The sequence below is a fragment of the Spea bombifrons genome, chromosome 1, assembly GCF_027358695.1.
Source record: "Spea bombifrons isolate aSpeBom1 chromosome 1, aSpeBom1.2.pri, whole genome shotgun sequence".
NCBI classification, from domain to species: domain Eukaryota; kingdom Metazoa; phylum Chordata; class Amphibia; order Anura; family Pelobatidae; genus Spea; species Spea bombifrons.
The window spans coordinates 50,343,396-50,358,588 of NC_071087.1; the positions used below are offsets into that span (position 1 = coordinate 50,343,396).

The 15,193-nt window shown below is 38.8% G+C and overlaps 1 protein-coding gene across 1 annotated transcript in view; it reads left to right on the forward strand.

Moving 5' to 3' along the window:
* Nucleotides 1–6,669: 6,669 nt before the first annotated feature.
* The window catches only part of UNC5C (unc-5 netrin receptor C), a 158,741-nt gene continuing 150,217 nt past the window's right edge, over nucleotides 6,670–15,193 (forward strand). Inside the window, exon 1 of the mRNA XM_053461577.1 lies at nucleotides 6,670–6,797. Within this exon, the coding sequence (XP_053317552.1) occupies nucleotides 6,683–6,797 (115 nt within the window). The 5' untranslated portion in view covers nucleotides 6,670–6,682. The remainder of the gene's footprint in view (nucleotides 6,798–15,193) is intronic.

Below are 15,193 nucleotides of genomic sequence, written 5' to 3' on the forward strand. Positions count from 1 at the left end.
GGTGGGTACTGTATGAAAGGCAACAACTGTTTTTTGAAGAGTTCCTCTCTTCGGACTAAGCAGTGGCATGTTTCCAGCAAATACATTTCATTATAGGAAACTTAGAGCCCTTTCAATTAATCACTCTGTTATCTGTTCCAGATGAGACACTTATCTTCTGTCTGTGACATGCAAACTCCAGGCTAAAGTCTCCAGATAACTGATTTTATAAATAACAATCAGGTAACTGGAAATCTTTAGCTACTGGCTCTAAAATCAAGTATAATGTAAGTGTTTAAATTGCCCCAAAATACCATAACGAAATTAATTGTTGCCTTATCATAATATCAAAGTAATAAATCTTGCCTTTGAAGGATATAATATAAAATTAATTGCTGCAGTGATTCTAGGAAATACCGCATGTGGTACACACCATTTCCTAAAATGTCTATTTCTCTATTTTTATTATATTGCAGCTACGATATAAGACCGAGTTGTGAATATCTCATGGGGTTCCCAATGATAAAGCTTTGCTGAAATGAACTGAAAATGTGAGAAGCTGCATTCTCCTGACCAAGAGCATTGTGTATGCCTGAAAGCTGCTTCCTCAACGGAGACTACTTCAGCTCAGATACTGTGATGTTCAAATACACATCCCAACAACAGTGCTGACCACATGGGAGAAAGTTTCATTGTTTAAGATATCTTTATATTTCTAATGTTGAAACTCAGCAGCTAGGGATCCAGAGGCTGGGGCAACTGATCCAGATATTGACCTTTTTAAGTATCTAGGCTTTTTGGTGGAAACGTGGGACTAGATATTCCGGTTACTGAGTCTGAGACACCAATTACCAGTACTTCATAATCTCACAAGGGGATTTGCCACAATTTGTCTAGCTGTCTGGGTGGCATTGTGATGTGTTTTACTCTGTTGTCCATCCACGATTCCACAGTGGCCGACTTTGGGCATATTGCACATGAGCAGATACCAGCAATCCTAATCTAGACAATGACCAGGACATTTGCTTGCAAATTTGGGACTGAAGAAAGTTATAATTCTATATTATACATTACTCCTACTTTTACTGATCAATAAATCAGAAATCTCTCTTGGACTAAACATTTTAGAAGTGGGCAGACTCAGTACAGTAACAGACACTACACGGGTAGCCTCTAGAGCACTACATACGTTTCTTTAACCCCTTAATGACAAAGCCTGTACATGGGTACATTGTTTTCAATGGGTTTAGGGACCTCCCATTGTCCTTAAGGGGTTAAATTCTATTTCTGTTACGGTAGTATAAAGGTATCATTTGATCTGCTGAATTTAGCACTTTCATAACTAAATGCAAAATTAGAAATATCATGTAAGCTTTTGTTGCATTCGTAGTTTTGCTGGGAACAATTATTTTCCATGAGACATTGATAGGGTGTTCCTATAGAAATGAAAACATGTTCTTAAAGGTTTATGTGTTGTTTTTATGTGAACGAATCATCAGAGGAAAGAATAAAATGACTAATCATTTATTTCTTTTTATTTATTTATTTTTGGCTCAGAGGAGCATCACCTTTCATTTAGAATCTGAAACATTATCATAAGTTGAATTTGGAAAGTAGAAAGTCATTACTGTCAAAATTCACATTCTTTCTGCTCCTGTGTAAAACAGAGAAGAAATGGGCAATTAAATGATATCATGGAGTTGACAAAGTGCAGCGGGTCAGAGGCAGGTTATCCCAAGTGGCAGGAGTGATGCGGCAGGTATGTGGTTTACCAATGACAGGTGTCATATCCCTTTCAGTACCAGTTCATTTAGTGACCTCTGGGCCACCGAATGCTTCACAAGAATAAGTGGCTCTTTATAGCTACTGCTTCGCTTTTTATCTAGTGATGTATGGCTCTTGAATTTGGAAGTTCGTTTTTCCTCAGTCTCATATTTTAGTACCAGATTCTGATGAAGACTTTGAAAATTCTATATTAAAAGTTATTTCATGTTTACAGAAATCAATGGTAAATATTCACTGTTTTTGTTTGGGGAACAGCATGTCCAGCCAAAAGGAATAAGACTAAGGCAGCCCATAAAACATTTGGCAACCCAACATACTCAATACATACTATCCTGTTGTGGGAAATGGATTTCACAGAAATAAATTGCATATAAAACCCATTCTTTTAATGCTGCCTGAAATCAGTGTTACATTGAAGCCCTGGTGGCTTTGTGTGGAATTGCAGGTACAATCCAAAGGCAAGGCTTCAGTCAAGTGGTTCAACCTTTGTAAATTATAGTATACTAGGAGTATAGTTTACTTCTTACCCTTGCTATCTTTCCCCTGTTTTGTTGCATATAGTTAACTAGGAGACATACCGTATTTATCACGTTTAATATTTTTAAATATTTTTACATATTTAAGTATACTTTCAACTGCGATTCTTTCAACAGTTTTAAGGTATATTGATAATTGTATTTAATACTGATAAACAATATTGTAAATGCCATTTTTATGTGGTATAGGAGGGTTCAGGCAACATCGTAGAGACCAACAGTTGACAGCATAGTAGGTATTACACATATGCTAAATTTGACAGACACACAGTATCAAGTAGATGAGTCTCAGGGTGTCAGGCTGAAGGGACAAATTATCAGGGTCACACAGCCCTGCAAGAACTTAATCACTTTGGTTTTTCCTTTCTTAGCCCCATTCCAACCTCCCTTTACATCATATAAAGTTCAGAAGTGGTGGGCCCTAGTTTGGCACCTAGGTGTAGTCAAAAATACCTTTTGCCTGCCATAAAGGTGGCCCTGATGCTCGCAAGCATACATTGTGTCTGTGGGCTGTGTCACAGGTCCATTGGGTGTTAAGTGAGCGTGGGAAGTTTGTGACTTTTTGATGATGTGACTATATGATTAAACCTTGTATGGGACTAGACCATTATAACAGGAGACATGGAAACATATATTTTTTGTGCATTTTCTGCACACTGTGGTGTAGCATTGAAAGACACTCATTTTTTTCCAAAAAATGTTCTTTATCTGCAGGCCTGGAGGCTGCCATTGCAGGCAGTCATATGATCTTAAAGGCGACTTCCCATGCTCACACTGAGCATATTCTTTATGGTAAAGCTAATAAAGTCCTGTTTTCTCTAAACATTTTCCTAAGTCACATAGCCTAGCTGGGTGATCAGGACTGAGTCACTCTATTGTTTACCACTAGGTAAGATGATAGGGGGTCAGAATACTTGGCTAGTAGATTGGACGAAGATACAAGGGTAGGCACCAACATTGCTCATGGTGGATGTTTACTGGGGTCTGTGGTAGACAATTTAATGTTCTTCTATGGACCTTCGCAAACTTTGCCACAGACACCTTGTACGGACACATCGACTATCCCTGCTAGATAACAGGGCTAGAACAAATACAACTATAATATACAGCTGTATGAAAATATTACAATTAAAATAACTAGGATTGTTAAACAGAAAACAAAGCAATATTTCTTTAAAAACTAATTTAATCTTTTTTTTTTTTACTAGTAATAACAAAAATTGGTGAAGGCTCCCCTTTTATGATAGAACTGACCCCTGAAGAAGGAACATCTGGATATGCAATCCAAGGCTAATTAGTCCCTGGCTTTCTGGTGAAGCTTTCTGCACTAATCCCAGAATGTCAGGTGGATGCGGGGAAAATAATATTATTTATGTTACAATCATTGCAATAATCTATACAAAAACCGAATTACACATCCAGAACAAAAACAATCATTGTTTTGTAAATGTATTTAGGAGAGCGTGTTATTGGGTGCTGTGTAAACTAAGTGGTGTGCTTTCAGCCACTAGTGGGAGCCTCTAGTGCAAAGTCAGAACAGATTAACAGTAAGAGTAGGAATAAAACCAATACTAATTCATTTTTCTGTGACACTGATAGATTGTGCATTTAGTTCATAATACCGATGCACCAGTCGAAGAAATTCACTGCTTCAAGAGGTTGTCATTCGGTGTTATTTGATTCTTGAGACGCACGGAAACGAATGTTGGTCCATCAAGCGGGATCCGTATTCAGATTGTAAAAATTTACCTTTCGAGATCACTGACTTGGAAGAGACGGTTATTGGAATAGGACAGAGTATGTATAAATGTATAAATGTTATAAGCAAACTGCAAATTGGAACTAGAAGAATATGTTGAATATGTTTCATTTTAGGATACTCGCTCCTGTATAATTTATGATACATTTTAGAAAAATCATGTAGAGTTACATCTGTTTTTCTAATCAGTGGCCTAACCCAGGGCAGCAACGCTAGCCGCCGGCCTCTTCACTGCTTTCCTTACAGCTAAGCCCAGGGATATGACATCATAACCCAGCTCTCCGCGCAGCTCTCCGCACAGTCCTCCATAGAAGGCCGGCTACGGAGATCCTTGATCTCCCTTTAAAAAGTGGTGCTACAAGGAGCCTGATCGCCCAAAGAGGACGATAGTCTCCCTGTTTTTGGCAGAGGCACCCTTGCCGATGAATTATGCCATTAAATGACTTAATCAAGTCAATAAATGGAGAGCATATAACATGACTATATTGCCCACATAAACTACCCTTATTGCAGCAAATGTGTATGTGTGCAGTGGCCTAAATAGCAGGCTGTTGGAACACCAGTCTGGCCGATCATCAGTACAGAAAATACTAAAATATACGTGTGAGAGCTCTGCCCGTCACCTGCTTAGGCCTCCCACGTATTCATGTTAACACATACTCCCTCTAACACACTTATACATACATGCCCACACAATATCCATGCTGACACATTTACCCATAAACATTCATGCTCACACACATACACATTCATGCTCACACATACACACTCATGCTCACACATACACACTCATGCTCACACACGCATTTCACTCTAACGTACATACGGCCCCACAGTTACCCTCTCTCTCTCCTTCCCTCACTCACCACTTTACCTCAAACGCAGCTTTCCCTCCCGCTGTGAGCAACCTCGCGTTTAACTCCGGGGTCACGTAACCTTTAATTAATTATTATTTATAAACAATTATTTTTATTAAATATACCTAACATTTTTTTTTTTTTTTACTTCTTCTGAATTTATAACAAGCTAATTCACAAACCAATTCATACCCTCTCTAACGTGCTTAAATATGAGTTAATATTTTTAGGTATGCAGTAGCATTTTCTATGGCAAATTGGATTGTGGATGACAAATAATACATTATACACATCACTGAAAATAAGAAACGCCGAGGGGCCTGCTCTTAAAATCCTCCAAAGTGGAGGCTTTTGTGTGAGCTGGAAACGCAAAGGACATTTTATATAAATAGTCTTAAATCAATCATCTGATAAACAGGATAATGGTGGTATCACTATCACATTTGGGGCATTAATAATTTACAGCCTCTATATTTTTTTCTCTTGCAATTGTGATTTTTGTGGCATAGAAATGGCTATTACTATTACAATGTTACATGCTTAGTATCAAAAGCAGGCCACCCTTTGCATTTCAGTTACACTACAACTCCAATCATGCTCAGCCAGCTAAGGTACGATAGGAGCATCTTTTACTTGCATAGTTTTCCAAGATCCATTTTCTTGCAAAAATATATTTTTTTTTACTCAGCAAAGGCATTGAAATAGTTAATTATTATTAGTTAATAACTATTATTATTTAAAAATAGATTGTAAGCTCACACGAGCACAGACCTCTTTTGTACCAGTATCTTTTAATGTATGTTAATATCAGTTTTTTTTTTGTTAAATATTTCCAATGCTGTGGAATCTATACAGTAAATAAATGTAATGTAACTAGTTAAGCCTTAATCAGTCCTTGGTGGCATCTTTAGATTCAGCCTTATTCCTACCACATGCCTGTTTATGTTGCCCTTACTGTTTCTGCAGGGAGGCTGTTCCACTTATCTACCACCCTCCAAGTAAAGTAAAACTATACCATATAAAGAAAAAATGGCATTTAATGTTTATAAACACATATCTAAAAGGAAACAAAGACGAAGGCATTGTTTGTTTGTTTGTTTTTTTTGCCAAGGAGGATTTAATCCTTCATCTACCAGGCTTGGAAAGCAATAGACTGACTAATGTGCCTGGCTAATTTCTGGTTTAGCTGCTGCCACAGGGGCTCCCGATCCTGAGATCCAGTCCTGGTTTTCGCTCCATGCCTGCCGAAGCAAGGAGGCAGGGCTGCTTGAGAAGCAGAGCCCAGTGTGGCAGGGGCTGAGTTTCTCTCAGTCTCCTTGTAAGACGGAGCGGAGGCAGAGCTAGAGCTGCTGTCCCCTGCCTTCCACATGCTTACGGTCTTCACACAGAGCCAGTATTAATGTTTCACTCTATGCCATCCTCCCAGATCGCACTGACTGCGTGGGACATCTCTATTGCTAGGCATCTGATCGCTCCTCATACAATCACAGATACTTATTTGGCTGAGCCCTTTAAAAGGAATTCTTCATAGAACTCCGACCTATCTTTTTTTTATTATTTTGCTCATCGGATCGGTTTTTGATACTTTTCTTGCATAAGGATCTACTCAAGTAGCAGCCACACTCAAGTGATTGGAGGCTGGTGGCTATGCTCATGCTGGCATAGGATCCATCGCAGAGGAAATAAATGCACTTTCTCTAACTACTGAAAGAAGCAGTGGAGTTTTACCCAGCTGTACCGAGCCCTTTCTTGTGCCTTCCAGTAAGATGGGGAAGGGTCTGGAGACGGCGAGCTGTAGCCTGGGGCTAGGATACATCCTTCAGATGTGCTTCCTACCTGCCCTGGCTATACTCAGTGCCAGCAGCACCTTCGCAGCTCAAGGTAAGGAAGGATCGTGGAACCCGGGCAAAGGATGAGTGTTGGACAGACGAGTAGATCAGATCAGATCATGCTTGCCATACATTCTACCGAACTGGATCGACTACGATCGCCAGCCCTGGGATCAGTTCATATAAGTGCCAATTGCCATCTATGCTGCGCCCGCCTTATATGTGTAAGGGGTGCCTTAAATGTTGCTTTGATCTCTGGAGTGTTGTTGATGGAGTTTTGGGGGTTTGGGAGAATAGATCAGTGGGGTGCTCACGAGTGGGCAAAGCGGGCGACGTGCCCATACTGTGCATGGCGTTATGGTGAATTACAGGTCGCTCATTAGTGAATACCGCTGTCTGATCGGGTGTTCGGCTCCCTGTTTGCAAGCTTCAAACCCTTAGTTTTTTACATTCATTCTAAAATCAGTACTTCTTAAGATATGCATTTGTACATATAGTGATGTGTATGTACAGTACTGTAGCTATATATATATATATATATATATATATATATATATATGTATAGTGATGTGTATATATATCAGAGTGTGGATGCTATGGCTAGTGGGTGAACGGTATAGCTGTTGGTAGTGATCCTTGAGCATTGCATACACCCAGTCACACAAGCCTATAATGTGTAAGGGTCTTTTCCTGGCAGGGCTATTTCACTTAACGATATACCTAGAAGCATAGAGTTTAATGGCAGATAAGAACCATCTAGTCTGCCCATTTTTCCTAATGTAAAGACTCAGACCTTAATTAGTACTTTGTCTTAAATTCAGGATAGCTTTATGCCTATCCCAAGCATGTTTAAATTCACTCACTTTACTAGCCTCTACCATTTCTGCTGAGAGGCTGTTCCATTTATCCATCACCCTCTTAGTAAAGTAAAACTTCCTTACATTACATCGAAAATATATACTGCCATCATTAGCTGATTGGCTAGACTGAATGGGGCACTGGTTGGTGTTGGGCATCTGTATATCTCTATCCACGTAGTAGATTTATATAGATTAGACCAGTAATTTTGCATCAGTGTTAGAGCTGCATGTGTTTTGCTTTTTTATTTATTTATTTATTTATATAACAAGAAGTTATCAGTTCCTGGGATGTAACCATTGATCACAGCTGATAAACTGCACCAAAGAGCATCGCTTGGGTTTTATGTGATACCCTGGCAATGCTAAATGAGGTTCTGCTGGGTACTAAAAGGGTTAAATTGACTGTATAACCTGTATTGTGAGCAAGTTGGTTATTAAAGCCAAGATATATATCAGTAAACGAAATCCTGCCACCAATTGTTTATATATATATATATATATATATATATATATATATATATATATATATATATATATATATATATATATATATATATATATAGGTAAAAGCCAGTCTTAACCCTTTCAGCATCAGTGGAGTGTAGTACGTTGGTATTCTGAGGGTTAATGATGTTGATCTGGTATAAGTCATCACTTATAAAGCTGTTACAGAACTGAATTGAGCAGTCTAGAATTATATGGACAGTGTTAACCCTTTAAGGGTTTGGTCATCTGATAAGGTTAAGGCTTGTTTATGGTCAGATGTACTAAGACATCTTCCTCTAATAGTGCTAATAAAAGTCTTTGACTCATATTAATAAAAAACATGTCCACTATCTCCGCCATCTAATATAGTTTGAAAGAATAGGGGTTAGGGAGATGGCTGCCCTGGTGTTTTGTGCTTCAGTGATTTGCAAGTAGGTTTCCTTCTTAGAGAAAATGATATAGTGAGCCTTAGATAGGCTGGTGGGACACAAGATCAATAAAGACAATCAGGCCAGAGATAAAGGGATTACTACCTTGTGAAGAGAAGAGACAAGCCAACCGGATCACATAATTCTTCTTTGCCTGAGCATGTGGAATTAAATGGATATCTGTTTATCAAGTACATTCAACATCCACTCCAACATCCCTGCAAACATTAGGATAGCACCAAGTATTCCAGCAGATTGTATTAGTTAAGCGAGAATCCTTAACCCTTGGCTGCACCGTAATAACCCTATGAGTCCCACAGTTCTCTTCTGGAGTTTTAATGACTTTTTAAAAGTATGTTTTGCGTTCAGGAGGGAACTATATAAGTCCTGTATTTTTTGGATATTTGAAAGCAAAATTTTAACTTTGTTGCTAAGGATCTAAGCATGCATTTGTCCCATGCGCTTCATTGTTAATCAGCCATTTCTTAGATAAAGTTACTAAGTGATATATGTGTACTTTGGCTAAAAAAAAAAATAACAAATCAAATCAAAATATTGATAAAAAAAAAATGTAGCTACTTAAAAGCTACTAAAGTTACTAAGTGATATTTGTGTACTTTGCCTCAAAAAATAATTTTCATACAAAATTGTATGATATTGATAAAAAAAATAATTGAATTGCCAACGACCATTGGGTCACCTAATCCAACTCCATATTGATTGTACCTTCTTTTGGTCAAGTTCTTAAATATTCTATAACAAAGTACAATGATTTGAGAAACTTATCTTATATATGTAGAAAAGTGCAGTGAGGCTGAGAAGAGGTAGGAGCTTTGCTCTCAATTACTTACTATGCAAACATAACAGGAGATGAGGAATGCAAACCAGATTGGCGAAGGAAGCCAGCAGTCTCTTATATTAAACTAGACTGGTTCTGCTTTATGTATTTCTTATCTAGCCTTATCAGGGTCCTTGCCCTACGTTGATCTTAAAGAACTTCATATAGATCATTAGAGAAGAATAATTAGCATCCAGTTAGTTGGTAACATGATGGTGGTTGCACATCCAACATTGATCACAAAGTCAACAATTTACGTTGACCCAGTCCTTGGATGTGAGCTTTGGGTCCTCTGAACCCTTTGTCAGGATAGTAACTGGATATTCTCAAGGATGCGAGCTACACGATCCTGATTTATCATGAGTCTTCATCTGCAGACTTGGCAAAGGTCATTGAAAAGATACTGAAATCATCTTCTTGGGGGCCTTGGAGAGACAGATCCTGATGAAGCCCAGATAAATATTTGCATCAACGGTGCTATTAGCTGATTCCGATTACACGTTTTCATTTTGTACCTTTTTTCTATAAATACAGAAAATATTCTTGGTTGTCATATACCCGGGTTGTGTTGGCCAGCACAAAAAAAAGTGTATAGACTTTTAGTGTTTGTGTGCTTTAGACACTTAAGATATACGGCTGAAGCTTTTGAAAGTCTGGCAGTACTGTGACAGGAAGCAGGTTCCTCCAAGGAGTGGGAGTCATTGTGCAGAAAATATAATGAAGATGATGGGCTGTGTTAATGCTTGTAAGGAAACTGTTTTACGGTTCCTGGAAAAATGCTTAGGCTTTTTTTTTTTAATCAGCTGAACTAAGCATACCAGACTTTTAATGTTTGCTGTGAAATAGTTGATAACATGTTGATGGCTACTATATTGCGCAAGAGAGAGAGAACTAAGTTCCTTGTAAAATCTTACCGAAATATTCAGATTGGCATTGGGTTTATGGAAAACAAAATCTTGGCTCCAGAGTTTCTACTCTAATCCCTCCAGCCTGTGACCAGTAAAGGATGACTTTCTCTCGCGTTGTCAAGCTAGTAAATTTTCCACTTATCTTCTAACTTCTTCTGACTGAGTGACTTTTTTCCCCTTCTGCTTTGTGTTTTTATATAACACCTATAGCATCATACCACAAAATGATTTCATATTCACATACGATGGTTTTTATATTCAGCATTATTAGACTTGAGCATCTTCGGCATATTACCATTTATGATTTGGTAGGTCATCAGAAACGTGGTAGATACCTAGAGCAAATCAAAAATGGTACTTGATAGAAGAATTGAGACAACCTACTCTGAAGACTAATCATGGGTTAAAAATGTGACGGCAGCGTAAGTACAGATCAGGAACATATAGTAGATTTAGGCATAGATGAGTGGGTTCCACTTGTGAGGGAGTCTGCAGAACATGTGATAGCATTGATATAGGTGAATGAGCATCAGTCTGGATATTACCCACCGGTGTCATCATTCTGGATGCAGATAAGAAATGTTTTCCTGATTGACACGGAGGCAGGCAAGCTTTTCGGATCTACAATCAGACATGCTCTGCTTTCCTTTGGTTTTTTGATAGACACAGACGGTACAGGCTGAGAGATGATGGGGATGTATATTAAAAGGCAGTGCTAAAGGAGGTTACGCTTCATTGTCATAACTTTAAATGCTGAATCTGGCAATTTCATAAAGCAGACAAGGACATGTCATTGAAATAGCCTTTGTGCTTTTAAGCGGCACGTCTCTATTATGGCTTTTTAATATTTTTTCCCCAGTTTTCTTTTTTCTTTATAAACATGACTTCTAGTACTCAGAAGCAATTGATCATGTGACCTGAGGTTTATGCATTCAGTATTATTAAACAAGTTCTTTCCGGATATGGTCTGAAAATCTCATGTATAATCTCATGCATTACATATTATAATACATGTCATGAAAGCGGGGCATGTGGAAGGGATTCAAATGATCTTCTGAAGCCTGAATTAAAACAGTGACTCTCAAGTGGAACTCACTACTTCTCACTCACAATATTAATACAAATCACAGTAATTCTAATAAGTAACAAATTGCCTTTATAGTTTCACTAGTAGAAGAAAAATGTGGGAACAGAACAGTTGTTGATTTTTTTAACACTGTCCTGAAGGTGCTGCTCATTTCATAGTGTTTGCATTCTCCTAGACTGTGCAGTTGAACATGAAAGGGTTAAACAAATTATAAATGGGTCTTCATGTTCCATGTGAGGCATCTGGAAGTGGTTGCTGTTGAGTACTGATGAGAGCATTGCCAACTTGTCTATTAAATGGTTAATAAATGGCGATCTTTCAAATAATAAATGCGCTATAGACGTTTAAATAGATTGCTGGACCAGAGAGCTTACAATCTACTCGTGTTTGTAATCTGAAGAATAAAAAGTGTTATTTAGAATAGGGCGAAAGGCCAACAGACAATATAACCATAAAAAAAAGAGCTTTACTGAGAGATTTAAAAAAGACCATTATTAACCCTTTTACACAAATGACACTCAGTGGGTTGATAATAGTTTTTGGAGTTTAATTTAACCCCCATGAGTGCCAGAGTAGTTCCGCATTGCTCCGTGATGAACGAGTTCTTAATGTTTCCTCGTGTTCCCAGCGCAGGGCGAGTCAGACTGCTAATAAGAAGTATGCAATCCCTCGTATGAAAACATACCATACGTGAAGGCATGTCTTTGGTAGGCCTAGCGGTGTGTTCGTTGGAACGCTTCACTCCATAAAACGCAGCAGCATGTTTTTCATTAGCAGTTTCTGCAAGAAGATCATAAAACTTCGTAACACTCCTGGAAATCCCATCCACAATAAATACATCCTCCAGTCTTTCAATTATGCCAGGGATTTCAAGCTCCCCTTAACAATACCTATTTTTATTCATTTGCATTAATGAAAACCTCCGTATGATGTCGTACTTTGAGTGAACCTGCCTTTTGAAATGCTCTGTAATATAATAACACAGGGTAATGCCGATATCCCATTTCTGTTTTCTTTTTTTTTCGCCCCTTCTTTTTCCTTGAGTATTATTTCTGTTCGCTGCAGAAACAAATAAACAAGAATACGTCTCATTAGCGGGATAGATGAATGCGTTCACCATAAATATACTCATTTCCCAAACCACCGCAGCAGAACACACGCTACTGAATAGGCATATATGGGCTGAAAGATATAGGAGTAAGTCTAGCCCTGGAGGCCACGGCTAACCTCTCCTTGATGAGGTTAAAGGGCCACAGACCTGACAATTAAAAGCAGACATTAACTCGAGCTCAAGTTAAACCTACGCAGAAAAGCCATCAAGTCAAGAGGGAGAAAGAGACCTCAGACTGGTGACACGATTGTTGCTGATTATGAAGCTGACTAAAATGCTGCAGGGGATTATCCAGCTCGCCTGGAAACCAGGGGGAAACTGCCGAGGAGCCTACAGGAAGACCTAGACGTGTGACACTCAGCAGAAATATTCCCTCGCTTGTTATATTACACATTGCTCCTGGTCCTGGTTTATGTTGCAGCTTGTTGTGGTCTGTATGGTGGGGTCTACCCATGGTCTGTATGGCAATCTGATGCTATAGTGGCTATAGTAGCTGATGAAAAATTGAATGGGCCAGATGATCTGGGAGAAGTGCTATGGCTGCCACACAACACCAAGCAGAACACGAATGCCCAGTATCCCTGCTGAGGAAGGAGAGTCCCCTCTTTCTCTTGTTCTAGGACCTCAGAATGTTTGCTGGCCATGAGTGGATGACATCATTCCTCAGCTGCAGCAAATGTGTTTAGACGTTACAATAATGCATTATTGTTCTTTGAAATGTCTTAATAATATAAATATGTGTGATGAGGTCATAAAATGACATTAAAAAAGCTTGGTAAAGCCCCGCCCCTAGTCCGACCACTAAGTTGGATGGTATGACATAATGTTAATTTTTCGCAACCTGATCTTGAAAGTAGAATTTGCATTATATGGGTTTTGTTTTGCAGAGAACTGCCTTTTTAATGTTTAATGTCCCCCACAGCCTCACCAAATGAGAATGCTATGAAAGGTTCAAAAAGTAATATAAAAAATTAAATTACCTGAAGCAGAAGCCACAGCTCCCGGCCTCCCCCTTGGTTTGAGAAGTCTCACCATGGATTGGCACGAACCCCCACATTACACCCCCCACCGAGCTAGCACTGGAAGTGACAGGGTATAAGTAAATCACATGCAGAATCCCCCCGTGCATTTGCAAGGGGGGCACCGTGTAAATTTATTTTAGAAGAGAATACATATGATGACTGGATTAATTATCGGCTTAGTAAGGGTGGCAGAACATAGCGATTGGTGTAGGTAATATTAAAAATTAGTGAGGTTGAAAATGGGGGAAATTAGTAGATTTGGGAGTGTGTCTGACCTACTTGCCCACATTATTCTAAATGCAGTAAAATCTTTAAGGATAAACCATCATCCATTTTTATGAGAAATACATAGGGGTTTAATTTATGGTGCCATACATCCAGGTCACATCAATAAAATAAAGGAGCAAACATTTGGTGCCCATGAACACTGATATTCTAATAGACGTGGGATTGCTAGGCATACTGTCACTGACTTAGCCATAGGCCTGTGTGTATAACTTCTGGAAATTAGGTGCTTTAGTGAAAAGCTTACAGAAATATACAAACAGTACAGAACTCCAAGACTCCGGTTTTTAGGATTAGCCATTTATTTTTCAATCAAGATCCTTAAAGAGGAAGTGCTGTACACAGAGATGTATGTAAGCATTGACAAAAACTTTGATTTCATTGCGTTCCAGAAAAGTTCCCTTATTTGCAGGCATAGAGGATGCCATTATTTTGAAACACCACACTGAGATCGTTATTTATGGCAATGCTATAAAACCCGTTCCTCATTAGTCAGTGTCAGGCTGGGTGATTAAGACTGAGCCTTTCTATTTTTTACCACAAGGCAGTATAATAAGGTGCCAGAGTGACCGTGAAAACACTTCCCTTTGAGGACTTTGGGAAGCACTATTGATTAAAATAATATGTGAATTCAGGGATATGTGGACTTTTGACGTGGATGTGAATTCTCTAAAATGCACTGGCTGGCCCCAGAGATGAAAACCAAGAGAATACCAGAGATGTACCAAATTCTCATATTTTAAGCACTTCCATGCCAACAGCTTTCTCTGAATTGTCATAAGGATGTTTTTTTCAGCTAGGTCTTCTACATCCACCCACAGTTCCATTAGGTTCTGTAGAACTTCTATACTTTGGTTTAGGGGCATTCGTTCTTCCCATTTAGTAACAAGAAATCTCAGCATTAAAACATATTAAGCTAAGAAGGGCTGCTTCCGTAAGACAAAATGCCTTTCATGAGAGAATATTTAGCATTCTAGCAGTGTTAATTACATCGATAATTGGCACTGGACCTTTTTAATTGAAAACTGTGTATGTATAGTTTCCAGGCTATCCTGAAATTAATTTACAGTAATTACATTTGGGAATTTTGAAATTCTTATTTTATAAAGAGCATTAAAAAAAAAAGAACTATTTTACTTCTTCCTTATTTCTGTAATAGCTGAAGTTTCCCATTACAGGCCCCTAAGAGGCCAGGGTTCTAGTTTCCAATGACCCAGGGGAGCCAAGTCTCAATTTCTCCCCTTACAGCATTCAGTCTTAGAACCAGGAGGCCACATGGGAGCTGTAATGGAGCTCTGTGCTACAACACAGAGTTCCATAAGAAGATCTCCCCGACTGGCCCATGATCTCCAAAGCCTGCAATGGTGGGGCAGCTATCAGAGATGGTTGACAGTGACCAAAAATTGGGACTGTCCTGCAAAAA